This window comes from Alosa alosa, chromosome 4 (assembly GCF_017589495.1).
Source record: "Alosa alosa isolate M-15738 ecotype Scorff River chromosome 4, AALO_Geno_1.1, whole genome shotgun sequence".
Classification (NCBI taxonomy): Eukaryota; Metazoa; Chordata; class Actinopteri; order Clupeiformes; family Clupeidae; genus Alosa; species Alosa alosa.
In genome coordinates, this window is record NC_063192.1 from 29847565 (window position 1) to 29875064 (window position 27500).

The 27500-nt window shown below is 43.5% G+C and overlaps 2 protein-coding genes across 2 annotated transcripts in view; both read left to right on the forward strand.

The window, feature by feature from the left end:
* The first annotated feature begins 7105 nt into the window (after positions 1-7105).
* On the forward strand, positions 7106-18430 carry cacnb3b (calcium channel, voltage-dependent, beta 3b). The gene is made up of 14 exons (XM_048241201.1): positions 7106-7129; positions 7533-7652; positions 8052-8174; positions 8374-8495; positions 9021-9073; positions 9255-9274; positions 9458-9538; positions 11058-11116; positions 12413-12510; positions 12823-12974; positions 13252-13347; positions 13654-13824; positions 14333-14379; positions 14510-18430. The coding sequence occupies exons 1-13, from the start codon at positions 7106-7108 to the stop codon at positions 14360-14362; spliced, it is 1149 nt and encodes a 382-aa protein (XP_048097158.1). The 3' UTR covers positions 14363-14379; positions 14510-18430.
* Positions 18431-22341: 3911 nt separating this feature from the next.
* rnd1b (Rho family GTPase 1b) overlaps positions 22342-27500 on the forward strand; it is a 10058-nt gene continuing 4899 nt past the window's right edge. Inside the window, exons 1-2 of the mRNA XM_048240714.1 lie at positions 22342-22610; positions 23011-23098. Coding sequence (XP_048096671.1) covers positions 22491-22610; positions 23011-23098 — 208 coding nt within the window. The 5' untranslated portion in view covers positions 22342-22490. The remainder of the gene's footprint in view (positions 22611-23010; positions 23099-27500) is intronic.

Here is a 27500-nt window from a genome sequence, read left to right on the forward strand (position 1 = left end):
CAGCCCAGCACCACTGCTCTGGGAGCAGCTGCCTCGGTCGCCGCTCCACACCTCATCAACACACAGGCCTGACCCCGAACCAGTTTCCATCTGTGACTGACACGCAGCTGCAGATGGCCTTTGTGTGCAAGGAAGAGGAGAAGAGAGAGCAGGTGGCGCTGGCATACCCATGTCCAATTTCAGCGTTAGGCTGATTTTCTGGGGCTCTCTGTCACACACACTTTCTCTCTCTCTCTCTCTCTCTCTCTCTCTCTCTCTCTCTGTATTTCTATCTCTGTCAGTCCGTCTGCTCTCCCATCTGTCTCCCAAGGTCCCTGCCTCTCGCTGTGCGGCCGCTGCCGCTGTCCCACCATCACTTATTTTTAGTGGAGCCTCCCTGTGTAAGCACAAATGATCCGCCATACCGTCAGTTTTCAGCCGCTCGCAATTTTTCCGCCGATATCAAGGCTCACCTCTCCATCTCTCCCCTGGCTGAAGGGCATCATCTGTTTACTCATTAGTTTTCGGGATTAAAATAGACTGGAGAGGTGTGCCTGTGCGCTCAAGTGTCCCAGCCCGGCAATACAGTTCAACTCAGATACATACTGAGCATTGAGAATATCATACAAAGACTTTCACATGCATGCGTGTTTGGAATCCCTTTGAAAGGCTCAGAGCATGATAGTGTGGACCAAAGATTCTAGAACAGAGCTCTGTTCTAGAATCTTTGGTGTGGACGCTACACAATGTCTGAGGAATTCCACTGTCTGGCTGACCCGAATGCTGTTCGTCCAGTTGTGTCCAGTTCAATGGAAATCAGGCTGTAATCGGATACATGGAGCATTGCAGTGCAGTGTGTGTGTGTGTGTGTGTGTGTGTGTGTGTGTGTGTGTGGGGTTCAGCTGTGATCTTCAGGGAGCCGTTCGTGTCCCAGGCTGACTGGATGGACATGCTCTATGGGACATTTCCTGCTGAAGCGTATTGATTTGCAGACATTTACACTGATCCCATCAAAGAGGGCTGCTCACTGGTAATGCTGCTGGTGCACTTCCACTTTCATCAAGTGCCAGCAGAACACACCCTCTGTATGCCACAGGAAGAGAGGGGCTGAAACAGGATTAGTGGACATGCACATTTCCCTTACATACCCTCAATGTGGCGGCCTAAATATTTTATTAGAAGTAACACTCCATAATAAGGTGCCATAATAAATAGCAAACTAGTAATTACCTAACCCTTTGTTAATATTTGTTAATTGTTACTAACATATCTATTTGGCACAAGTTAATAGTTTTTTCATCATCAATTAAATATTTGTTGTTTGCATAAAATCTGTATGTTAATGTTTTAGCAAATCTATTAACTAATATTTTATTAATATGTGTTAATAGTTAACTAAATGTATTTTTGGCACTAATTAAGTTATTTCTTACATCATTTAAATGTTAAATGTTTATTTACAAACTATGTTAATAGAAAAGTTAACGACTTATTATTTTTTAACTAATTGAAATTAAACTGTGCTTCTGCCTATCCCAATATGAACCACTCCCCATAGGACCCTTACAATAGATAGATAGATAGATATTTTATTGATCCCGAAGGGGAAATTCAAGAAAAAAAAACACGGAGCTACCTTGACATGCTGCCACTCTTGTTTGCAATAAAGTTGGTTAAGCAATTAATATATTAGTAGTATATAGCTATGCAATAAAGTTGGTTGAGCTTAATTAATATATTAGTAATATATAACTATCAAGCTGGGACCCTTATAATAAAGTTGGTTAAGCTTAATTAATATATTAGTAACATATAACTATCAGTATGGGGGACCCTTATAATAAAGTTGGTTAAGCTTTATTAATATATTAGTAATATATAACTATTAGTCAGACAGTAAAGGGACTGAGACCAAAACTGGCTTATCACTTTTATTCCTTTAGGAAAAGTTCAAACAAAACATGCCTTTAGACACTGGCATACATAAAACAGCATCTGCACAAGCAAAATAAAAAGAAGTAGTTGAATGGGCTATATTACATGCATGATTCCTATACCATTACTGTCAGCCCTGCTAGCAAGGTAGACATGCGTCATGGAATGTTCAGGTGCACAGAACGAGTTTATGAATATTCTGAGACTCACAGACGTAGACCATACGGAGGTAATGCATAAACATAATGCTGAACTAAATGTACATTCATTTCCTGCTATACTGAATTGCACTTTCCACGAGCACTAAGCTAAACTACACTGAATGCATGGAAAGTTGCTAGCGGAGTTTACAGCTAGTCACGTTAGACTCGTGTGTATGCACTAGTGGTCAAGAAAACATTAATAAACGTTCTCTAAGTTGCAGATCCTAACAATACATGTAAAGTAATATAATACAGGTGGACATTTTAAAGTTACAAAATTAAAACAAAGTGGAGAGTGTTTTATACAGTCAACCTACCCAATGCAAAGCATACCGCTTCTGATCAGCTATGGCAACAATGCAAGGACAAAACGCAGCAGAGCTGTAGTATACCGTTTCTCCAAAGGGGGCTCCAAAACACCAATCTCAAAAAAGCTGCTTAATTACGGCGAAAATCACATACAAACACTAAACTATATTTCTAACTCTATATTTCTAACTCTCAGGACAGCCAACCACAAAGGTATCCAATAAGGATGAAGTGGAAGAAGAGGTGTGCAAACTCTCACACAACCAACCACTGGCAGTAGGGTGCCTTATACACCCCACAAGACCATAAAGCCATAAACCATAAATTCCATAAATTCTCCACAAAGCTAATCAGAAAAGCTAGATAAATAATATGTCATTAACTTTTATATTAGTATATAGTTTGTAAATAAACAGTTAACATTTAAATGATGTAAGAAATAACTGTTAATTAGTGCCAAAAAGACATTTAGTTAACTATTAACAAATATGAATACAATATTAGTTAATAGATTTGTTAAAATATTAACATACAGATGTTATGCAAACAACTAATATTGAATTAATGATGAAAAAACTATTAACTTGTGCCAAATAGATATTTTAGTAACAATTAACAAATATTAACAAAGGGTTAGGTAATTACTAGTTTGCTATTTATTATGGCACCTTATTATGGAGTGTTACCGAACTGTTTGCTATTCTTCTACTTTTTTCCATTCTATATTTTTAGTTAACGTTTACTCACTTATATGTTTAAGTATACTATTTACAGTAATACACATCTATCCACATGTATATGTGTTGCTATGTGGTTAAAAACCTACCTCTTGGTGCAGGGCTACAGTGCAGTGTGTTACCTGTGGGCTGCCAAGCGGTACTGTACCGGGCTGCTGTATTGTGCACCATCTGTGTCGTTCTGCTCCGGCCTCCTGTGTCAGGGTGCATATTTAAACCATCAGCCTGCCAGCGCCCTCATACCCTCCCTCTGGGTGATGACAAATTCTTGGCACAAATGGGGCGGTTGAATCTGGGAAGCTCTGAGACACATCTGCTGCCAGATGTCAAAAGTGCACCTTTTACCCTGAGTTAGTTCCCACAGTTATCCTGTGATTAAAAAAGAGATCAAAAGAGCTTTCGAACGAACAAGCTCAATGAACCTGCTGAGTCAGAAAAGACGTTCATCTTATATGAAGTCAGTGAACCTCTTTGACTGTTGAAACGTCGATTATACGTTCATAGTTTATCATTTGTGGGCAGTGCAGGGGGTGAGATTGTGGATGTGAAACAGTAGGTGCGTCATAAAGTCACCTCCCACACAGGCAGCTCCCTCTGCAGAGAGCCAACCCCACTGTTGCCTCTTGAGCGCAGTATGAGGTTTACATGGAGGGAATGTCTTTAACTGGCAGGAGCACTGGGGAGTGGGTAGGCCTGCTCCGAAATAGGGCATGCAACTCTTTGAAGCGCTCGGGAGAATCAGCAGGGTTATCTAACACATTGTTGACTGCAGGGGGGCGAGCTGGAGGAAGGCGAGTGGGGGTGTGTTGACATTGCTGTTTGATGTGAGTGGCCCCCTCTGGTGACTGAGCTGTGTAACTGCAGCAGCCCATAACTAGTAATGATGTGTCATTGTTCCTTGAAAATCAACAGTTCAGTAGTACAGTTCAGTGCAGTGGAGAGAACCAAAGCTACCCAGTTTGGTGGCATTGACAGTAGCATAGACATAGGCATCAACAGATAGACACTAGTAGACCATCCTACTCGCAATCCTTCCTGTTCTTTTCCATATTTGATGTAACATATTCAGTCATGTTAAAACAGCAATTCCATGTTAATGCAAATATACATATTCATAAATTGCAATATACATGGTTCATTATATTAAGTTACCACAATTTGTTGCATACTAATGCATCTCTTACAGTATGTAATCTAAAACAGAACAGTCGGTGCATTTGCTATAGGGTGTCGGTACAGAACATTGTGTCTTGTGAATTATGAGTCTGAGCATGAGCAGAGGTTTCCGAGGGACTCTGGAAAAACACACTTAACCATAGGAGTTACTGGATATGGTCTCTCAAAGTATTGCATTACTGTATTGATCCGTACCCTGTCAGTGTGCGCGTGTGTGTGTGTGATGGACACGCAGGGAAGTGCTGTACTGATGCTGAAACACAAGCAGCCCTTTGTTAACCCCCGAGCGCTCAACTAAGGCTCCTTGTCCTCCATTATTGTTGTTCAGTGCAGTCGCTTACGATGTGTGTGGTCTGCCAGAGATGTTCAGTTAGTATTGTTCAAGGCCCTCTCAATAATTCATAGAAGAAGGTTCCTTGTGAACACCACATGGCGCACACTGTATGGTCAGTATGATCTCAACCAATGGCCAGAGAAGAACATGCATCTATCTGTGTAGACATACCAACAGGTTTCAATTAGAAATCAGATGTCAATGTAGGCTAAATTTGGGAAGTGTGTGTTGAATTAGCCCTGTATGAATCCGAGTGTGTGTGTGGTGTGTAGATTTGAATGGGGCTTTGGATGAGCCAGTGCTCAGCTCTCCATGCAGGAGAGCAGGTTAATGATCAGCCAAAGGGTAGCAGAGCATCCACAATCTCCTCTATTCTCGCCTGTCACTAGCTCTTCTTTCTACTAAGCGACTCACTCCGAGCGCACTCGTCTGTTCTCCACAAGTGACAGAATCAGGGCTAGCTTTTATGTTTTTGGAAGGCACATCTGAGAAGAATGCACCAGACGCTGGCTTATTTTATCTGATGAATAGTGTGTACAGAGAGATACACCCCACAGCCGCACCATTAGGAGTTCTAGTCACCACAGGGTTTCAGACTGGTTACGAGAAAAAAAAAAGAAAGCCAAAGTGACAGACAAGAGCAGACAAACCACTTTTTAAAATCTCCATTTGAAAAGGTGCTGTTGTAACTTAATTACTGTCTGTGATCACTCTTTCCCTCTACCATAAGAATATCTGACCTTCAGTGAAGATATTCATTTTCACCTGCGATCAGAGATGATATGTTTTAATCATACTGGGGGAATCTCATCTGGTGCACTTAGCAGAGAGCACGTCTTCTTAATTATGCTTTGTCTCTTCCTGTAGTGGTATCTTTAGACTCCACAGCCCCTCAGGCTGCCTTTGATATTTAAATGATATCCACACTAACGCACTGGCTGGAGCTGCCAGATTTTTTTTTGGGACAGGAAGCGAGCGAGAGGGAGAGAGCGAGTGAGAGAAGGATAGAGGGAGTGAGTGTGTGTGTGTGTGTGAGAGAGAGAGAGAGAGAGAGAGAGAGAGATGGAGGGGGTGGAGACAGGTAGAGGGGGAGAGACTGAAAGAAGCGGAGGTTGTTATTGTGCTATATTTGGGGCTCCTGTGTGGGTGCATCTGTCTGGCATGTGAGAAAGTCTTCGTCCTCCTCCTCTCCGAGTGCCCAGATGGGACCATAGGAGACGCCAGGGGATTTACTCCTTTGTGTTGAGATTCTGTTGGTGAGTTGCAGTTGCAGTAGCGGGGCTGGTCTTATTCCGACTCAAGGACTGTGCATCTATGGGTGTGTGCATGTGGGCATGAACGTGTGTGTGTGTGTGTGTAGAAAATGAGAAAGACTTTGATATTTTTTAAGACCGTGATCTTTTACTAAGTTGTTAATTGTTACGGCATTATGTCTGCATATGATTACTTAGGTTTTTTTTTTTTATTTATTACATGATGAAGCAAGAAAACCGAACAGATTGGTGATTCATTTGCCTCAAAGAATTCGTTTTGATTTTCTGTCAGCCCTCTGCACGGCTGTCAGGGTGTTTCAGATCCTCTGTAGGTGAGGCTCATAGCATGTGATGGCTCCGATTTGGACGGCAGCCATGCACTTGCCTTTGCGGGGGGGGGTGGCTGTAATTCACACTTTTCCATGAATGACTCACTGCTAAGCCAACCCAGCAGTCACTGGTGACGAGGACAAAACAACACCTTGCTCACGTTTACCTGGAGGGGCCACCATAGCCACTGAGAGATGGGTCTCAGGGAAAGAGAGTGACAGGGAGTGATGGGGAGAAAGATGTGATGGAGAGAGAGAGAGAGAGAGAGTGATGAGGAGAAATATGTGATGGAGATAGAGAGAGAGAGAGAGAGAGAAAGAGAGAGTGATGGGGAGAAAGATGTGATAGAGAGAGAGAGAAAGAGAGAGAGAGAGATGGGGAGAAAGATGTGATGGAGATAGAGAGAGAGAGTGATGAGGAGAAAGATGTCATGGAGAGAGAGTGTGTGTGCTGAGGAGAAAGTTAAATGTGCTTATGTTAACACTTTGTTGTTCTGTCAGACAGACGCCATCAATAATACATCCAGATAGAGTGCTTTCATTGCCTTCCTGGCTGCATCACTCTAGCAGCTGTGCAGGCACATTTGTATCTAGCACTTCAGCCTCCACACCATGATGAGGGCTAGCACCACTACTACAGCCTCCACACCATGATGAGGGCTAGCATCACTACTACAGCCTCCACACCATGATGAGGGCTAGCATCACTACAACAGCCTCCACACCATGATGAGGGCTAGCATCACTACTACAGCTTGTTCCAAATCTATCACAACAGTCCATATTTCCTATCTCATAATACAGGTGTGTACTGTATGTATGTACATTACCTGTTAGTGAAGCAACCCAAATGAGTGCCAGGCGTGAGGTCTCTGTGACTTTCAGGGCCCATCTGTTCAAGTGCCAGGGGTCATATTGTAACTGGAGACATGCATGCGCTTGTGCTGTACAGTAAGCAGTTTCGAAGAGTTGAGGGTTGAGGTGCTTGTAGAATGCTTACATAGGGATTAACCTTGGACATATTGGAGTCAGCTTCCTCCCTCCCCTTTCTTTCTCTCTCTCTCTCTCTCTCTCTCTCTCTCTCTCTCTCTTTCTTTCTCTCATTGTCTGTAATGCTTTGACCTCAGCTTAGCTGATGTTGGAGCCTATTAGTGTTAGGGCTGGTGTTACCTCCTTCCCTTTTACTCTATCCCTCTCTATCTGTGCAGGGTGCTGACAGGGTGCTTGGCCCATCTCACTCTCTCTCTCTCTCTCTCTCTGCTCCTCCCCCTGCGCAGGGTTCAGCCGATTCCTACACGAGTAGACCCTCGGATTCCGACCTGTCCCTGGAGGAGGACAAGGAGGCGTCTCGGCGTGAAGCCGAGCGCCAGGCGCAGCTGCAGCTTGACAGAGCCAAGGTTTGTGGCGGAGTTCAGTGGTCTCTGTGGTCTTCAGAGATTCTTGATGACTGAGAGGGATGCCCCTGTTCTGGTAGCACTGTCCACCATTGCACAACTACAGATGAGACTAGTACACACGTACCTGCACATAACACGTACAGTACCTGTACCTGCCAACAGCCTGCTACACACGACTGCTACACACGGCCTGCCTTCATCAGCTGCTGCATTGGCAGTAATTTAACATGTTAATTTCCCTGCCCCTGTCAATTTGATAGCAAGACCTCCAGCATGGATTCCTCTCGGCTTAGTATTCAGAGTGGGGCAGTGTGCTCACCTTTACAGTAAATTAAGTCAGACACAGAGACAGAAGACCAATGTTTACATGCCAATGGTCATTTTGCTGTCTCCGTGCAGGCCAAACCAGTAGCCTTTGCCGTCAAGACGAATGTCAGTTACTGTGGGGCTCTGGATGACGACTGTCCTGTCCAGGGTGCGGCCATCAACTTTGAAACCAAAGAATTCCTACACATCAAAGAGGTGAGAAAGAGCCACAAGGTCAACCGTAAGTAAGGAGGCATGTAAACCACTCCATGGCATTCAAAATGAGTGTGTAGCATGCAAAACAACCTTTCTTTGCAACCCTGTGGAACTATATCAATGGCCGTGTGGCAGTTTTTCTATGAGAGCGTAGTAGTATTAGGTAGCAAATGAGTCCACGGGCCCTGTGCTGTTGCAGAAGTACAACAATGACTGGTGGATCGGGCGGCTGGTGAAGGAGGGGGCGGACATCACCTTCATCCCCAGCCCCGTCAAGCTGGAAGCCATGAGGATCAAGCAGGAACAGAAAGCAGCCCAGAGGTTAGCGTGTGTGTGTGTGTGTTTGTAATGGGAGTTTCTGATTTATTGTATATAAGTATAAGTATATATACTGTTTTAATCCCGTGAGGGAAATTTGGTCTCTGCATTTATCCCAATCCGTGACTTAGTGAAACACACTCAGCACACAGTGAACACACAGTGAAGTGAAGCACACACTAATCCCGGCGCAGTGAGCTGCCTGCAATAACAGCGGCGCTCGGGGAGCAGTGAGGGGTTAGGTGCCTTGCTCAAGGGCACTTCAGCCGTGCCTACTGGTGGGGGTTCGAACCGGCAACCCTCCGGTTACCAGTCCGAAGCGCTAACCAGTAGGCTACGGCTGCCCCTTGTCATGTTATTGAATTACTGAGTTCATGTATAGTTTGCTTATAGCTGATCCCAAATGTTGTATTGTACGTGTGCAAGGACAGCTGGAAGGCACAGCATGTTGTTCAGTCTCACTCTGTTCAGGCTCAGTCTGTAACAGTAGCAGTCAGTACCACTCAGTAACAGCGCACTGTCCTGCAGGAAAGCTGGAAATGCCTCATCCAGAGGTTGGGGTTCCACACCACCCTCTGCAGGTGAGCATGCTGGGGTGGGGGCTTGCTGGAGCTAATATGGGTTCTTAATCATATTTTCAGATGGTAGAAGGCAGATGCTTTCACTGACAGTTTAATTATAAATAAGCTCTCATGAATATGTATCTCAAAATGTTACAGTTTGTGCATATTCCCTGAGTTTATGTTCTCCTGTTTTTGAAAGCCAAACAGAAGCAAAAGCAGGTATGTTTGTTTTGTGGACTGCTGTGTCAAACCATGGCATCAGTATCATCCATAATTCATACAGCTCTGATCCGTATATTTGCACGATAAAATACCACCATCAGAGTCTGCGTCTAAATATGGGTCAGACATCAGTATTTTGGAGGGGAAATCATCTGTGTGTTTCTATGGTCTCCACTGCAGACAGAACATGTCCCGCCATATGATGTGGTTCCATCCATGAGACCGGTGGTGTTGGTTGGCCCCTCCCTGAAAGGCTATGAGGTAAGCCCCCTGTAACACCTACCCTTTAAATATTGAGTTGATAAAGCTGCATGTGTCTAGTTGTGTGCATGCATGCATGGGCGCGTTTTTGTGTAGATGTTCAGTCCTCCTCTGCATCAGTCATTAGTGTGTGTGTTGTGTGTGTGTGTGTGTGTGTGTGTGTGTGTGTGTGTGTGTGTGTGTGTGTGTGTGTGTGTGTGTGTTTGTGTCTATGTGTGTGGGTGTATGTGTGTTTATATGTTTGTGTATGTGAGAAAGTGTGATTGTGTGTCTATGTGCGCGCGCACAAGTGTGTGTGTGTGTGTGTGTGTGTGTGTGTGTGTGTGTGTGTGTGTGTGTGTGTGGTGTGTGTGTATGTGTCTATGTGTGTGGGTGTATGTGTGTTTATATGTTTGTGTATGTGAGAAAGTGTGATTGTGTGTCTATGTGCGCGCGCACAAGTGTGTGTGTGTGTGTGTGTGTGAAATATTCATGCCCTGCTCCACTGAAACGCACCGGGAATGTTTCACAGGCACACGTTAGCCTGCTCTCTCCTCGGCAGTGGGGAGGAGAGAAGTGGAGAGCAGAAGCATGAGCAGGAGCAGCACCAGTGATTCTCTCCCTTATTTCAGGACACATCCATTCTCATCGCCAGGCTAAATTAAACCACAGCACCACCACCTCATACAAAGCGCATTAAACTTTCAGTGCTCCCTGGCCAATGTCCCCCGCCTTGTCTTGTCTTCGCCCCCCTCCGCTCTGCTCCTGCCTGCTGCTGCTCCTGCTTCTGCTCCTGCTTCTGCTCCTGCCTGCTTCTGCTCCTGCTCCTGCTTCTGCTCCTGCTCCTGCCCCGCTGTTCTGTCTTGCAGTATTCTTCCCTTTTGAGGTTTACAGAGAGCATGAAAGCATGTGAGCAAAGATGGCATCATTTCATTTAGTTGAATGCGTTCCTTTGGAGCAGTTGTTTTATTCTGGAATTCACTGGTACTATTCTATACTAGTCTAGAATTCTGTTACTATACAGATACATGTTTGCTATCACTGAGGGAAATATCTTCTGTCTATAGTAAAATCAAAATGCTTGCCTGCCTGTATCAGTTAATACAGATAAAAGCATATATTTAGTATATGTTATGTTATATGTTTAATATATTTTGGACACCAACAACCCATCTGGGATCAACCATATTGATTAATATGGGTTTTAATCTACATATAAAACATATGTTTCATTTCCAATATCCACTCCTTTCAGTTAGTTTTCATAGAAGTGATCTATTGATCTGTCTAACAGAGTCATGAATGTCATGTGAGTGTCATGTTCATTCCCTGATAACATACGTGGTGTCATTGTAGTGATTTTTTAAGATACTCACTTGATGTTGCCAAAAGGTTGAAAATACATTGACAGCTTGTAATTGCTGATTGACTTGTGTCTGTGCCTCCTAATATAGACCCACTACATCACTATTAATTGAAAACTTTCCATATCAACTCATGAAGTTAAGTCTTTATGACTGTCATGCTATCATACCCACAGGTCACAGACATGATGCAGAAAGCTCTCTTTGACTTCCTAAAGCACAGATTTGATGGGAGGTAAGAGCTACCGTCTCATCATAGTATACAGTACCCTCCAGAATTATTGGCACCTCTGCTAAAGTTAACTAAAACCCGGTATAAATCTGTTGGTAATTTATTGTAATGTCACATTGAAAAAAAATAGGAAAAATCCAACCTTGAAGGTAAGCAAATTTATTTTAAGTAAAAGGAAATAAATATTTTTAACAATAATACATCGCTCACAATTATTGGCACCCCTGCTTGTAATACCTTCTTAAGCCTCCCTTTGCCAATAAAACAGCTTGTACTATTCTCCTATGACACCCCATAAAGTTGGAGAATACAAAGAAAGGGATTTAAGACCATTCATCTTTACAAAATCTCCCCAGATCGTCCAGATTCCTATCTTTAGATTTTAGATTTTAGTTTAGAGCAGGGGACTGAGATGGCAATGGCCGAAGCATGATTTTGTGTTCAATAAACCATATTTGTTTTGATCTGGACGTTTGTTTTGGTTCATTGACCTGATGAATGATCCAATCATGACCAACTTTTAGTGTCTTGGCAGAGATTGACAGATTTCCTTTGAAAATGTTTTTTCTTGGTGTTCATGATACCATGCATCTTAGTTAGGTTCCCAAGTCCGTTGGGAATAAAAAACAGCCCCTCCACCATAATTCTCATTAGGCATGGGGTTCTTTTTAGTATAGTCATTCTTCTATGTACGCCAAAAACAGCCAAAGAGTGCAATTTTCATTTCATCTGACAATAGACCACACTTCTAGGCAAAGCCACTGTACCGTTCAGTAACTCCTTTCGTTTACATTGGTAATTAAATGTCTGGACAGGCTTTTATGTGGCATGCCCTCTAAATAATCTATGAGCAGTAAGGTCACTTTTAAAGATTTTGGGGGACTTGTTGACCCTTTTTCTGTAACTCTCCAACAGTGGTTCTTATGGAATTGGCCCATCTTACCATCCACTATATACTGTCATGGTTGTCACATTTCCAGTTGATTAGAACCTTTTACTCATTGTTTAACTGTAAATATAAGTATTTTCATTCCCTGACTTACAAATGTCATCACACTTTCTTTTTTATTTAAAATGAGTGTATTCTCTTGTCTTTCTTTTGTTTTTGTTAAAAATATTTATTTCTTTATGAGATTTTCCTTTTTCTCAGAATAAATTTGCTAAATAAATCACCAAAAGATTATTTTCTATACCCGTTTTTAGTCAACTTTACCAAAGGTGCCAATACTTCTGGAGGGTATACTGTATGTCCTCTGTTGGCACAGTTGGGTTGGGATCTTATTTTCATATCTTTGGCAGAATCTCGATCACGCGGGTGACAGCAGATCTGTCTTTAGCCAAGAAGTCCGTCATCAAAAAACCCATGATAGACAGGCCCAACACTCGCTCCAGTCTGGGTGAGTCAAGCACTTGGATCATCAGCAAAATGCATATTGAACTGACGGTTCACGGTAGCAAACAAAAACAATGATTACAATTTTGTTTTGTTTCTGAATATTTTATTTCAGTTTCTTCTTGATAACAAAAAAACTTTTCTGTATCTATTCTGTATCTGTATGTAAAAGCTATTCATATTGTGTCCAGATTATTTGTGTTTGTGTCATTTGACAATGTGTGCTGTCATATAACAATGTGTGCTGTCATATAACAATGTGTGCTGCCATATTTCTGATTTGTAATCCCCCTCATGTGTTTATGTGGCACTGCAGCGGAGGTCCAGGGTGAGATTGAGAGAATCTTTGAGCTGGCGAAGAGCCTGCAGCTGGTGGTGCTGGACGCCGACACCATAAACCACCCAACACAGCTCCTCAAGACCTCCCTGGCCCCCATCATCGTCTACGTCAAGGTGTCCTCACCAAAGGTACAAACTTTATGAACTCCATGTCACTGTAGAAATGTGAAAGAGACTGTTATAAAAAAAAGGGCAAAATGTTCATTTATGAAATGAGCATCCTTCCAGGTGCATATAATATTTTTTATAAGGACTGTAAAAAACACCTTCCCAATGGTGCAGTGTTTTCCTCTCCATCTGCTGTTGGTATTCACTCATTTGAATTTACACATCCTATTGAATTATATTTCTCTCCCCCTGCCTCACTCTGCCCCCCCCCCCCTCACCCCTCACCCCTCCATCTCAGGTCCTGCATAGACTTATAAAGTCCAGAGGGAAATCACAGAGCAAACACCTCAACGTCCAGATGATGGCTGGTGATAAACTAGCTCAGTGTCCTCCGGTAAGGCCGACGGGGTCTCCACTCATGCTACATGTGCTCCAGCACACAGGCTTCTTAACAATGCGCAGACCTCAACACCATGTCCCATACTGCACATAATGTTAAAGCACACTGAACCACCGCTGTCTGTGATCATGTGCTATATAAAAATAACATGAACTTAAACATACAGCTCTCGTAATCAGCACCTAGATGAATTCAGTTTATTCAAGGTGACATTATCTCTTGTACAGTGTGCACACTAAGGTGTGACTGTTTGAGGCCAGTAATCTTACGGTGCACCCTATGCTGTGATGTCCATTTCAGGAGATGTTTGATGTTATTCTGGATGAGAATCAGCTGGAGGACGCCTGTGAGCACTTAGCCGAGTATCTGGACTTCTACTGGCGGGCCACGCACTTTCCCGGATCTGCTCCCGTTTATCCTTTAGTAGAGCAAAACGCAGCCACTCCTCCCTCAGCCAACTCCAGCCAACAGGTCTGCTGAGCTGCCTGTGTGATTATGGCATCAACTGCGCATGATCATTTCATTATTTAGAGTTGAACTTTGTACCCATTTGATAGGCAGCAGATTAGTACTGGCTGTTAAGAAAGTTCATTTTATATCTGGAGTCATTAGCAGTCATTGCAGTGTATCAAATTCATCTTGCAACTTTTGACTGTTGATGTTAATGGTCACTGTGTGTGTGTGAACTTCTCCGTCATCTGTATTGTTTGTGCTGCATTCCTCTTGCACTCAGAGAATGTAGTAGGCACGTGCTGAACCGTGTTAAGCATTTTATTAGAAGATGTGAAAGAAACCAAGAGACAGTGAAACCAAGATTCAAATTTAAGTGGAACGAATACTTTCCATTAACTATATAAGAGACACATATAGCGATGGCCTGCTCTGAAATTAGTTAGATTATCCCCATACATTTATACTTATATAATAATAGTAATATTTTTAAGAGCTTACTGTGATTACCTTTTATTCTTCTCATCAGTTCTCAGAGACACAAGAATTGATTGAATGAGCACTTCAAGGATCTGGGTAAATCCAAGATTTTTATTTAACGCCAATGACATCCACCTATCATCAGATTGTGCTCCACTGTAAGATTACTAATCCCCTTGGGTCTTTTTTCTTATTGTTTTTCTCCTTTGCTCTGCCTCTCTGGCAGGTGGGTCCAACTGGAGAAGAAGCTTCCAGACCGTTGCTGACTGGAGCCTCTGGTTCTCCAGGGCCTGTAGATCTCAGTCTCCCCGACCGAAGGCTCAGCAGGGGGCCCAGAGGCAGAGCAGGATGGAGAGCTGGAGGCTGAGGAGGAACGGAGGAGGACGAGGAGGAGGAGGAGGAGGAGGAGGAGGAAGAGATGGAGAACGGGCTCCTGCCAATCTAAGAGCACAGACGTGACTAAAGATCCATCCAAGCTGCCAACCCTGCCCCTTCTCCCCCACTCCCAGGAAAACACATGACTCAGGAGCATCTGCTGCAGCACAATATCCCTAATCCCACTCCCTGCCACCCTACACACAAACACACAACTCACATATACACACAGTGGACTGACCGTCCGTACATCACCAGGACCGGCGTCCATGTCACAGAAGGTTGAACAGATAGAGGCTTTGTTCATGGCCGCCAGCTGACCTCTAGAACACCCTGTCCCCCTTAATATCATTATCAGTCAGGTAGCACGTGGCTCTTCTGCTTCGCTGCTCTAACTGTACGTACACACCGCCGCTGACTTGATCTTCCAAAGAAGCTCTGGTCGCCCTGTCAAGGACGCTTGTCAAAAAAATATAGGGAACTTAGGGAAGCTTTGGACGCTTTGGCCGCTCTGACGTGACAGCATTTTACGTTCGATCATGTTCTATCTTACTACTTTATTCTATTCGATTGGTTGCTGGTCATTGGTCGCTGAACCGCGTCATAGCTCATTACCATAAAGTTGACTGACTTTCAACTTTCTGCTCAAGTCGCTCAAGACGCCCAAATCGTGACGCCGACGGATTTGCCGCTTCTGGCAGCTGAGAGAAGCCGGCTTCTATTGAAAATAAATGACTTCCTGAATCATTAGAAGCTCAAGTCGGCGGCGGTGTGTACGTACAGTAAGTGTCCACATTTGCCCACTGCTATTAGCATCCACCACAAGGCCTGCTCAGCAGCGTCGTGGCACACCTGACCAGTCTTGGTTTAGTAGCACTGGGTGATTGGGAGTTGACACTACAGAGGGGAATCTACCACAAACTGGAAGCCAAGCAACACAAAGCCACATTTTATGAAAACGCATGAGCAAAGGCAAGCAATAAAATACCTGGGGACTTTAGTTAAGATGGCGATTCAGGGGTGATTCCAGATGAGTGGTTAAAATGGTTCAACTAGAGTTTGATGGGAGTTTGATGAGAGTTCAACTTTCCTTAAATTTGCTTTTGTTTGCTATGTTTGCCAGTTTGTCAAACAATTTGTAGAGTTCAGGGAATGGAGTCACCTTTACTTCATTACTGTTTGTTAATTAAAGCGCCTAGGTGTTGTATTTCAAACCAGTGGCATAAAATCAGTCTAACTGCTTTTTTTAGTTTTCATATTGAATTCTCAACTGCATGTGTTTGGTTATTGTGCTGATAATTATGCAGTTATGGTATTTCACACTGTGGTCACTTCTTTTTCGGTAGCATCACAACTTGAAGTATTTTGTGGCACACAATTTCACTGCTGTTGTGAGTTAATTACAGCAGCTTTTCTGTGGCTTGTTGCTGTTTTGTCTTATTTTGACACTGGGCTTGTGCAAAAGAAAAGTGACTCCCTAAAAATATGAATTTACACTGTTTTTCAGAGACCTCTGTTCTAGGAAATCTGTGAATTTGTAAGCTCTTTTTTATTTTTGTCCGTAATAACTTTGTGCTGGAACTTAGATACACTGTTATGGATGTGGTGGCGTGGCAGAAATGACTCATTTTGACAGGGAATAGTGTTTATAACCAAAAAGAATAACAATGTCATGATTCTATTCCTAATCTGAACATAGCTAAACATCAACATTCATCAACAAGTGTTTGACCTTCAGAACTAATTTGCAAATTCTCTTTCAGTCTCCCTCTCTTTTGATTTCTTTCTCTTTTTATTCTCCTCTCTCTCAAACACAGATGACACACACACACACACACACACACACACACACACACACACACACACACACACACACATAGTCCCACTGTTACAGAGGAGTTAGCCAGAATGTGCAGTACTCTTGCATGACTTACCACTGTATGGCCTGTAGTCTGGCCATGGAACATTCCAGCACCGGAGTGTCATCTGATTCTAATGTCTTACACTACCACTGTGTACACCACAGTCCCTCTAGGGTGCCCTCTGATCAAGTACAAGGATCTTAGCGCCCTCTAGTGGTGGATAAAATGCTGTTATGGACAGGGTTGTACTCAACTAAATTACCTAGAATTTGAACTAGTATAACTACTAGATGGGAAAATATTTTAAAGGAGAGATTTGACAATCAAATGCACAGACGTCACCATTACTTTATGTCTGTTTCCAACCTTTTTGCTGTCCCTTATATCTCTACTCCTATTTCTTTCTGTTGCATGCAATTGCACAGCCAATAGAAATGTAGCAACAGTTAGCCTAATCATTTTTACTCTCCTCAAACTGACAGAAAATAAAAAAAAAGATTTTTTATTTTGCCCATACCAGAACAGAATGGGAAATGCCATGAGCTCAAATGTCCTCAGCTGTACTTGTAAATTTGACCCCAAAGCTAGTCAAGAAACACCTCAGTAATATTTGACGAGGCCTCATAGTATATGGTGCTTAATTCAATCATATGTGACTTGCACAAATGGCCAGTTCTGCTTTATAGTGTCTAATTATATTGGATTGTTGTAAAGCATCAGTTACACTGGCATATTATCATTTGGATGGGAATGGGGGGTGGGGACTGGAGAGAGACCCGTGTCTGACATGTTCTCCTGCTCTGTGAGGGAGTTACAGCATGATTGCTTTCGCCTGCTTCTGTCCTCTACAAACAGCTGAACTACACCTCCTGGCTTATAGCTCACTGGTCTGGCATCCTTAGTCCTGCCTGCATTTTCTTCTAAGTACATTGCATAGTGTGGAAACGCACACCATATCTATCAGCGAGCTTACAGCTCACTGGTCTGGCATCCTTAGTCCTGCTGGCATTTTCTTCTAAGTACATTGCATAGTGTGGAAACACACCATATCTATCAGCGAGCTTTTGGGGTAGACGTCTTCTATCAGCAGACAAAAAAATAGCACACACAAATACGCATCCTGTGATAACTGAAACACATAGCCTATGTAAACACATGAGCAGTGGCTGCATGAGGAGACAATGGATGTTATTGTAGCAGGTAGATAAACAGCTTTCTCTATATCCTACTCATACTGGCATTTAGCTGCATTGAAGTCATAGCCACTGATGTATCAGCACAAAACTGCATAGAGGTCAGAATAGACGTTACACACTCGTGCATATTAATAGAATGTTGCAGTTTACACCAAGCTTCCATGGGAACATAGTTGATAACGCATCTTAGGATTCCTGTGGTCTTCCCTCTTTCTGGAAAAGAATGGAATCGTATCATGTAGGCCTACCCTGAAGCACAGTTAATTGCTTTTCTCTGTGGTATCCTGTTATGGCATACTTCCTCTCTTGGTAATTTCGACAACAACAGCAATCCAGAGACGTGTTCTTCGGAAACCCAAAGCACAATTATGTTTTGGTGGTGGAGTATTTGTTTTTCACGTCTGTTATTGACAGATATACTGTACCCAAACTCTGTATGCAATACTGAGTCTACCACTGCCTCCTCCACTGCAACAGAGGTCCGGATCAACACAATTGCACTATCTTAATTTTTTATGTCTGCTTTCTAATGCAATAAATGCACTGATGATGAATACAGTACTCACTGCTGATACTTACATTAATGTTCTAATCTGACATTTCCCCTTTCTGAAAGATAAAGTTGAGTGAATTAATAAAGTGTTAATGAATAAAATGTTCTATCTTATGCTGTATAGAATGCCTCTCTATTCAATAAAGGATGATAGAGGATAAGACTGAGTCATTTTCAAAGTCTTTCAGTGTTTTTTGTTTTTTTTTGTTTTTGCTAAGGTCCAACAGAAATGCAAGCTAATGCTAGATGTGTTGCTGGAAGGTGATAATGTGTTCACATCAGTGTGTCAGTAGTATCAACACTAGGGGGCAGTATAGGAGCACTTGGTTACAATGGAAAATGCTTTGCTCACAATTATATCACTAACTGTTAATGAATGCCTTGCATTGTGTTACTCATTGGAGATTCACAATGATTGAAATAGCCTTTGTACTGAAGGACCCATAGACCAACATTGATGTCTATGCCAAATATCGATGGCTGCCTGTGAGATGAGATAGCAGGTACAAAGCATGTGTCCTATCCTTTCCATTTTGGTGATAAGTCTCTGTATAACAGGCCTTGTTACAAACCATACACAGTGATAATACTGTGTTACAGTTATTACGGTGTTATGTACAATCCTTTTGATAACCATTGGTCTACAAACAGTACAGCACAACAAAATGTGGCAGGTAACTGAACCAGACTGATTATAAATATTGTAAATATTGTGCATTCATCTCAGACTGGCTGTGTGTGGGGCTGCTGGGGTGGCTGAGTGGGGAGAGACTCTGCAGGTCCAGTGGCTCAGATGTTCATTAGCACCTACTAATCAGACTCCTCTCACCTCCCTGGCCACTCAACGGCTGCCAGTGACCTGCACTGGACGACACTCTCTCTTTCTATCTTGCTCTCTCACTGTCTCTTTCTCTCTCTCTCTCTCTCTCTCACTGTCTCTTTCTTTCTCTCTCTCTCTCTCTCTCTCTCTCTCTCTCTCTCTTTCTATCTCTCTCTCACTGTCTCTTTCTTTCTCTCTCTCTCTCTCTCTCTCTCTCTCTCTCTCTTCTCTCTCTCTCTCTCTCTTTCTCTCTCTCTCTCTCACTGTCTCTTTCTCTCTCTCTCTCTCTCTCTCTCTCACACTGTCTCTTTCCCCTGTGGAGGGGAACAGTGATGGCGAAAAGTCCGTGGGTGGTGGTGTGGTCTGTCAGTGGTGGTCGGCGGCTCTCTGGCCCAGCTGTGTGCTGATGGCGGAGCGGAGGTCCGTGTCAGAGAGGGCTCGTCAGGGGGCACTCGTAATCAGGGCCTGCTGCTCCACCGCCTGTCCCCAAACCCTGGATGACCCGCCACAGAACGGCAAGAGAGAGAGAGAGAGAGAGAGAGAGAGAGAGAGAGAGAGAGAGAGAAGGAAAGAGAGGAGGGTTTAGGAGAGGACAGAGGGTTAGTTGTCCCCCGTGTGATCCCTGCTGTTCGCACGTGATCCCCGTTCACCTTTGACTGTTGCCGTGGCACTGTCGCATTACGCATTAGAACCAGGCAGTGTTTCCATATGCTGCTTCTCTGCCTGAATTTATGCTCCATTTCCCTTATGAAGCTCGCTGATCAAATGTTGTGTGTGTGTGTGTGTGTGTGTTTTTTCATTTTCCAAATGACACAGCCATCTGTCATATCAAGAGAATAGGCACTGCTACATTTTTCTCTCAGATGGCCACTGCAGCGAACAAGCCAAATGCCTCTGGTCTCTCAACAAGCGCAGGTGCTATTTCCTACTAATCCTGCGATACAAATTTCATATTGTAACCAGGCTATGTAAGCTTCTTGTTGGTTCCCATGAAGCATTTCAAATGAGCATCTCCCTCATCTTTCTCAAGTCATGTTTTTCTTGTAGATGACTCACTCTGAATCAGGCCCTAAGCCCTTTGTGTGGCAGTAATTAGTGCTTGGATACCCCACTTTGTTATTCATCATCCACTGTATCAAGAGGCGTATCCTTACCTATAACAAAGAAATCACTGTGTTCTACATAGATGACAATGTAATGAATAAAAAACTTCACCAGATGGCCTGAGCATTGTGTATGTATTTATATATTATTGGAGACCCCCTGCTCACCTCTCGTCTTTGGCTTTGCGCTTCCTCCCTCCCCAGTTCCGCAGCAGATTGTGAGACGTCACTTAGTTCCTCTGATTTATGCAGGCCCACCTGCCCCCTCTGTTCCGTGCCCTTTTCTGTATCAGGGGAACTCTGGGCTCCTGCATACTGTATGCCCCCCTGCTGGAGGTGGTTCCAGTGGCGCTCAAGGAACATGGCACTGCTCCTGAACAATACATTTCCTCCTTTAGGATCAGATGCATTGCAGCCATGCCAGATTTTAATTCCTTTCTTTCTTTTGTAATCACTTCCTCCGCTGATGGAGAGAATTGTGTTTGTATGCAGTGTTTTCCATCTTTATCCCTTTAGATTATGGATATCCAACATGGTAAATCAGATGTTGCCTCCTCAGCAAGGCCTCTGGTCAGTATTGTGGTTATCCCAGAGTAATGGCATTAAACCATGAAACTGTTTTACAGGCAGCTGTCAGGAGGGATTAGATGACAAATTCCTGCACTGTCCAACACCATTGGCTGAGCGAAATGAGTTTCATCTCCAAAATCTGATTTTGGGGTCTAAGAGGACGACAATCTGGTGGATTACTTACTGTTTACTTGTTCAACAAAGAAACGTGTCATATGGCAGAGAAAATCTTACAATTTATTTATAGGAGGAACCAGACACTTGACTGCTGTCCTTAAATTGGGTGTATTATATTTTATTATAAAGTATCAAAAAGCATATTATCATAATATCCATCTAACACACACACACACACATATATATATATATATATATATATATATATATATATATCATGGCACAGTTCAACCTGCCTGCCTGTCTGATGTCTCTGTTTTACATTCAAAGCCAAAAAAGTTGTCTCCCAGTTTAAGAGAGAGTAAGATGCCCCTGTGGGAATTTTTATCACATAGTGACTGTGGCCTCATAAGATAGTTTCTCAGCAGGCCAATCCCACTCAGCTAAGCAAACACACACAGTCAGTGGTCAAAGGCCAGCTTGCCTCATATCTAAATCACCCAGACCTAAAGCTGACCATTTGCAAGGCAACATATCTGATATTGGAGAAAGTACTTTAATCATCACTAGGCAAATTATCATGATCATCTAGTTGTTCAGGAGCATTGCTCAAAAAAACTGCCAAATTACAGTTCAATCTTTGAAACAAAAGGCCTATAGGCTCTAGTCTATATAATAGTAGGGTAAAATATAGTCTGAAAAACTCTAATGATAGGCAAATATTGGAACGTCACATTTGAAAAATATTTTGTGTCCTTTGTCTGGGAATTTGTCTTGAACACTAATTAAATAACCGTCAGGTAGTTAAATTAACATGAATAGAAAGCTGTGGTGTTAATGGCTGGCTGGCCGTCACTTGTGTATTGCACTAGAGGAATGGCAGGTGAGGTGTTAAAACAAACACACACAGCCCCCTCAACATGAAAGAGAGTTCATTAGGGAGGAATAAAATGGTCTGTGGGTTCAATTGTCCACGAATCCACCAATCGATTTACAATCAGCTGTCAATCTGATGATTCAGTCTAAAGACAGTAAAACCCCCACGAGAACAATGAGAGAAAATGACAGGGCAACGTCAAATGACAAATGATATTTGTATCAAAGAAAATCTTGTTTTATAGCCTTCAATATCCTGTGTTATTTCTAATAAGATAACCTATTTAGAGGTTTTAAGAAGATACAATTGGTTTTAAATAACCTTAACGAGTTCATGGGGGAGAAATGACTGACTGAATAAGATAGGCGATTTAGCAAAATGGGAAATAATAAAGGCTTTATTTCATTCTTGTAGTGTTCGTAATTCCATCATGTTGAATTCCAACTTTCCCAAATGAGTTGATCTTGGGGAAAATCAACCCAACCGGGAAAATGCATCCAGGGGCAGTGGAACCAAATGTGACACAGTCAGGAATAAATCCCGTGAGCCCATTGGCTGCTGATGCCGTGTATAAAATGCTGCGGCACTTACTTCAATCACATCAACTGCGGGTATCTTTCTAGGAGTACGCACTGAACCCGATCTCGCATAATTTCTCTCCGTGGCTTTTGTGTTCCGAGTTTTATCGTTTTCGTATATTTTAGCGTTTGAACATTACGCATTTACACATAATCATGAAAGAAAGAAGAAACACTCAGCCGATGGTGGTGAGATGTAAACTGGTGCTTGTTGGAGATGTCCAATGCGGAAAAACGGCAATGTTACAAGTGCTGGCGAAGGACTGCTATCCCGAGGTACTGGAATATCATGTTTGAGAACGAAAAGGCGAAATGAATTTTTACTGTTTTATTCGTTCATGTGGAGCTATGTATGATAGACAATTTAAGGCAGTTTGACGGTATCTAACCTGTTGTTAACGATGTTTAAAGTTGAGTCAGGAGCCTAGTAGTTGCATCCCTCAATTAGGGAGCTCATGTTCGTGCCATATGTCTTAGACGGGTTGGTTTTCAGAATCTGCTGTGGTTTTTACTCACATTTTAATCTCTTGTGTATGCTATCATTAGCTTATTTGACCTTTTTATTAACTGCGATTTTATTTCTTAATCGTGTATTATGTAGTTTATTTCACTGCCCAGCAGTGGCATCACGTCGTTACCTTACCTGTTTGTGATGAGGTTCTTTGCTGTTGTGCAGACATATGTACCCACCGTATTTGAGAACTACACCGCTTGTCTGGAACTCGAGGACCAGCGGGTAGAGTTGAGCTTGTGGGACACATCAGGTACATCTTTACCGTTTCATTATTTCAGATATTTAATAGGAAGTATTTGCTCTTTGTATTTGTGGTAGGTGAGAGAGACAGTGGTAAGTGCAATGAATATGTGATGCATATATATGATATTACTGACACGGCATGAATTACATATTTTTATACCATGGAATAGCCCTGTTGTCATTGTGCTAAACAAGATCATGTCAGTCAGTTATAATGAAATTACACAGTGAAATCAGTCTAAAAAAAATAAATCACCATAACCCCACTAAAATCAAATTTAGATCCCTATCTTTACTTCACTTCTATCTATCCTATTTGTGTTCTTTGTCTTGTGATCCGTATTGCATGGCCTGCTTTACCTTATGGTTGTATAAACACTGTGATGTCCAGCGTTCCTGTCAGATTTGGACCCACATGTGACATCTAAAGTGAGCTAGTATGCAGTGGTAGGATGCCAATCTGGGCTCAGATGCTTAGGAGTTGCTTAGCTTTGTCCATACTCCACTAATCAAACAGCAAGGGCAAGGTGGCCTAACATGCACAGATTAATGACTGCATCGTATGTTGGAAAGTGGGTCATTTGCAGTCTAGGGTGCCGTGTCTAGGGTTTGGAGTCTAGGGTGCCGTGACCTCCATTTGCTGGCTGATTAGCATCTTTTTCTAAGCTGACTCAGCCGTGATCATTTAATATGTTATTCTGGGCCATACGTGGAAGTGAAAGTTGTCTGGTGAACATCCCTTGCATGGACCTATTTGTTTTGGTTCATTTCTCCCTCTGCCTGGTTTTGCATCACTGATGTCAACACTCAGCGTCTCCCTTCTCAGCTATAGTCAATATAACCAGGGAAGAAACGTGTGAACCTCAACAGTTGTTTGAATCAGGCTTAGAGAGATGTCTGAAGACTGTGGCTGTAATAGACGTCTAGTCATGATGGCTTTATGCAAATCACACCAAATGATTAACAAGTGGCCTAATTTGGGTACAAACACTTAATTAATTTTGTCTGGGCGAAGAGAGTGCCAACCAGGCTGATGCAAATCTCTATTCCTTTAACCTCGCTTCGAATTCAGAACTTATGTTAACCACACACTTTCCATATGGTTCTACTGTAACCACTTTTGTATGGTTAATGTTGTAGTGTGCTTGTTGTAGCTCCTGCATTTTAGTGTGCTTGTTGTAGCGCCTGCATTTTAGTGTGGTTGTTGTAGCTCCTGCATTTTAGTGTGCTTGTTGTAGCGCCTGCATTTTAGTGTGGTTGTTGTAGCGCCTGCATTTTAGTGTGGTTGATAGATGCAGCTCCTTTGACGTCCTCACAGCTGTCTATTATTGTCTATATCTAGCCAAAGCCAAAGCTTGGTCATATGGCCCCTCTCCCTCCACTGATTCCTTTGGTTATCTGCACGCTTGTGCTGTGCTCTACTCTATCACTTAGAAGGTTTTGAGCATCTGCTGAAGGAGCCCATAAGAGTGTGACATGCTCGGCTTAGCTCGAGCGGCGCTTGATTTCAGACAGACGGCGTTGGGTCATGCTATACATGTGGCTTCATGCTCATTCGCCGCAAGGGGAAAACCTGAGCAGTCCACCGGCCCAGCAGCATCCTAATATAGCCATTAGTGGTGTCCCTCAACCCACTGCGACTGACCAATCAGACCATCCACTTAGCTCGGTTGTCTAGCCGGCCACAGAGGCCTGTGCTGTGAGGCAGAGAGAGAGAGGGCCTCATATTGTGGGAGAGCACATGGGTGGCCATGCAGTTAAATCCCCCAGGGGCATTGCATTCTAGCCTATTGACCTGATTACTGTAAACTGTGTTGTTAGTGTGCACTGTGCAGTTTGTGTTGGATTGCTCAGTTTAGATTCACGTCATGGAGTGACTCTCTCTCTTGGTGCCTACCATTCTTCTCAGACAGATGCTGAATAAATCACAGCTGTAAAAATGCTATGGATGACCTAAATGTGGATATTTTGTCTATATTATTATAGCTGCAATAAATATTCTTTTGAAATTTTAAATAGCACTTTTAAAATCATAATAACAGGTAAAATGTCATATTTTGTTGTGATTTGCAGTATACTCTAGAGTCAGTGTAGCATGATTTACTCATTTTCCACAAGCAGAGTGTTTTAAATAGCTGAATGAGAATTTGGGGCTTCCCAAATCCCTGAGCTCTTTAATCTCTGCTCAAGTTCTTTGATCTGATTGGTCTGTGTGGAGATGTGCCGGTTGATAGGCAAAGTGCTCTTTCGAGGGTGAAGAAAAAAGAGCTTTATGTTTTTTTTTTTTCGGAAGGTAGTGAGACAACAGTCAAGGGACTTGGTGAGCCCCTTTCAAAAGAATATTTGCTGTAAGCCCCAAATCACACCCATGCCATACCCAAACATCCGAACAGGTTAAAAAAAACCTTTGAACTTAAAATAATGACTTCTAAAGAATGTACTCCGGTATGCACACAGGCCGATTCTCATGCCATGTCTGCCTGCTTCAGGGTGACAATGGGAAAATGGCAGCTGTCTTTGTTAGTTTCGTTCCAGAGAGCAATGCATCCTGGTGCTGTTTGAGTGTGGTAGGGTGGCATAATAACCTGTTGTTATGTGATGGAAATGTCCTCTACTCATTATATGAATGCAGGTTCTCTCTCTCTCTTTCTCTCTCTCTCTCTCTCTCTTTCTCTCTCTGTTTCTTCCCCCACCCCCTTTCTCTCTGTCCCTTTCTCTCTCTTTCTCTGATGCAGTATATCTTCAGTGTTGTTTGTGGGGAGGTGCAGATTGAGTGTCCCCATCGCAAGGGCTTCTGCCCATTGATTGGGCTGACCTCATCAGGTGCTGTGGTAGCTTCGCTTGTCGAGGGCCTGTTTGGGATTTACAAGCCCAAATCAATCTGGACTTTTAATCAGACAGGCCCACCGGACAGGTCACAGGCACTCAGGGGTGCACTGGCGCTGGCGGCGGCCTGCCTTTTCTGGGTGCCAATGCAGGGGACGCGCGTCTCAGCTCGAGGTTACGACTAGGTATTTGTGACCGCATGGATTACACTGCTTTTATTTCATCACGCGGATGGGCCCAAAGTGTCGTCAGACAGGGCCGCCGGCCACGTGCCCAGGATTTACGTGAGCCTCCCACGAGAGCCCGGTCCGGCACTGACACAGAAACATGTTCACATTATTAAGGTCATGTTTCCAAACAAGCAGGAGAGAGTGCTGTGAAAATAACACGTCCACAAGGCTGTAGGGTTTAAAGGAGGTGCGCAAGGCCCATTTGAGATGCTCTCTGTGTGGAGTATCTGACTGATCTGTGGTGGTGATGAGTGCATATGGATGAGGTTGGAGGGAGGCAGGCCTGGCAGCTGTTGAGATATGGAAATGAGGCAGCTCTCAAGAAGCACTTGCTGAAGTGGTATTGATGGTGGTGGAGGTGGTGATGGAGGTGGGAGGGTGGACTTCTTCAGGGGTCATGGCCACTGGTGTCACGCCGCGTGGGGGGTGGGAGGGGTTTGTCAGAAGGGCTGTTTTGTTCCCTCCTCACGGGGCTCAGTGATGGGTCCTCTCCTGCATCCCTGCGCCACTGGGTTGGGGGCAGGGTGGAAGGCGAAGGGGGAATGTGTCAAGGCTCGTTCCCAGAGGTCCCGGGGGGGGTTGCTGCTTCCCCACACTCCTCACCACCATCCTCCTGACCTCCACCATTCTCCTCCTCCGTGACCTCTGACCTCAGGTTCCCTTCTTTTGTATGGCGTTCACATGAGGCAGAGTAGCAGCGATTCATCACAGCGAGGAGATGGCCTTTCAATGAGGTTGAAGTAGAAGGCCCAGCAGAAGTTGAAGGTTAGCCATCCAATTTGGTGCGCGGTTGGCACGTCGGAGCGGTCTATAGGGAAGCTATTGTTTGGCAGACTGAAATGTGTACCATTGGGGAGCGGTAGGGTTACTGCAGCTGTGGGGTGCCTTGAGGAGGGCTTTTTGTTCTAGAAAGAGCTGGAGTTGGAGGTATGGCTTGTTCCCTGTGGATTTAGACTTAGCTTAAAGATAGACCCTGTGTCTGCCAACTAAGTCTTTGCTAAGAGCTTGGCAAACAGGAATTCCCATGCATCAAGCCCTGAAGACATGGGAGGGCTTCCAGAAACCTGGAATTTTGTCTGAAAGGAGCCAGCATCGTTAACCCAGCTGGCCCCATGAAATTCCCTCTTGTCAAAGGAAATAGGGTAATGACATGGAAAGTGCTGTGATAAGGGTGTGTGTGTGTGTATTTGTGTATGTGTGTGTATCTGTGTGCATGTGTGTGTCAGTCAGATGAAGGGTGGGGGTGGGGGGGGGTTGGTTGCTACTCTATATGAAGCATACAAAAGCAGGCCAGCCCTCCTCCATCTGCTAGCCGACATCAGGCCTTTACTGTGCCCAAGGTGCCGTGCCTCC

Excerpts from the sequence above, each read along its gene's own strand:
- cacnb3b (XM_048241201.1), top strand. The coding sequence starts at position 7,106 with ATGAGTGCCAGGCGTGAGGTCTCT. Across the intron at positions 9,074-9,254 it reads TTCCACACCACCCTCTGCAG|CCAAACAGAAGCAAAAGCAG; the intron begins GTGAGCATGCTG and ends TGTTTTTGAAAG. Across the intron at positions 13,348-13,653 it reads AACTAGCTCAGTGTCCTCCG|GAGATGTTTGATGTTATTCT; the intron begins GTAAGGCCGACG and ends TGTCCATTTCAG.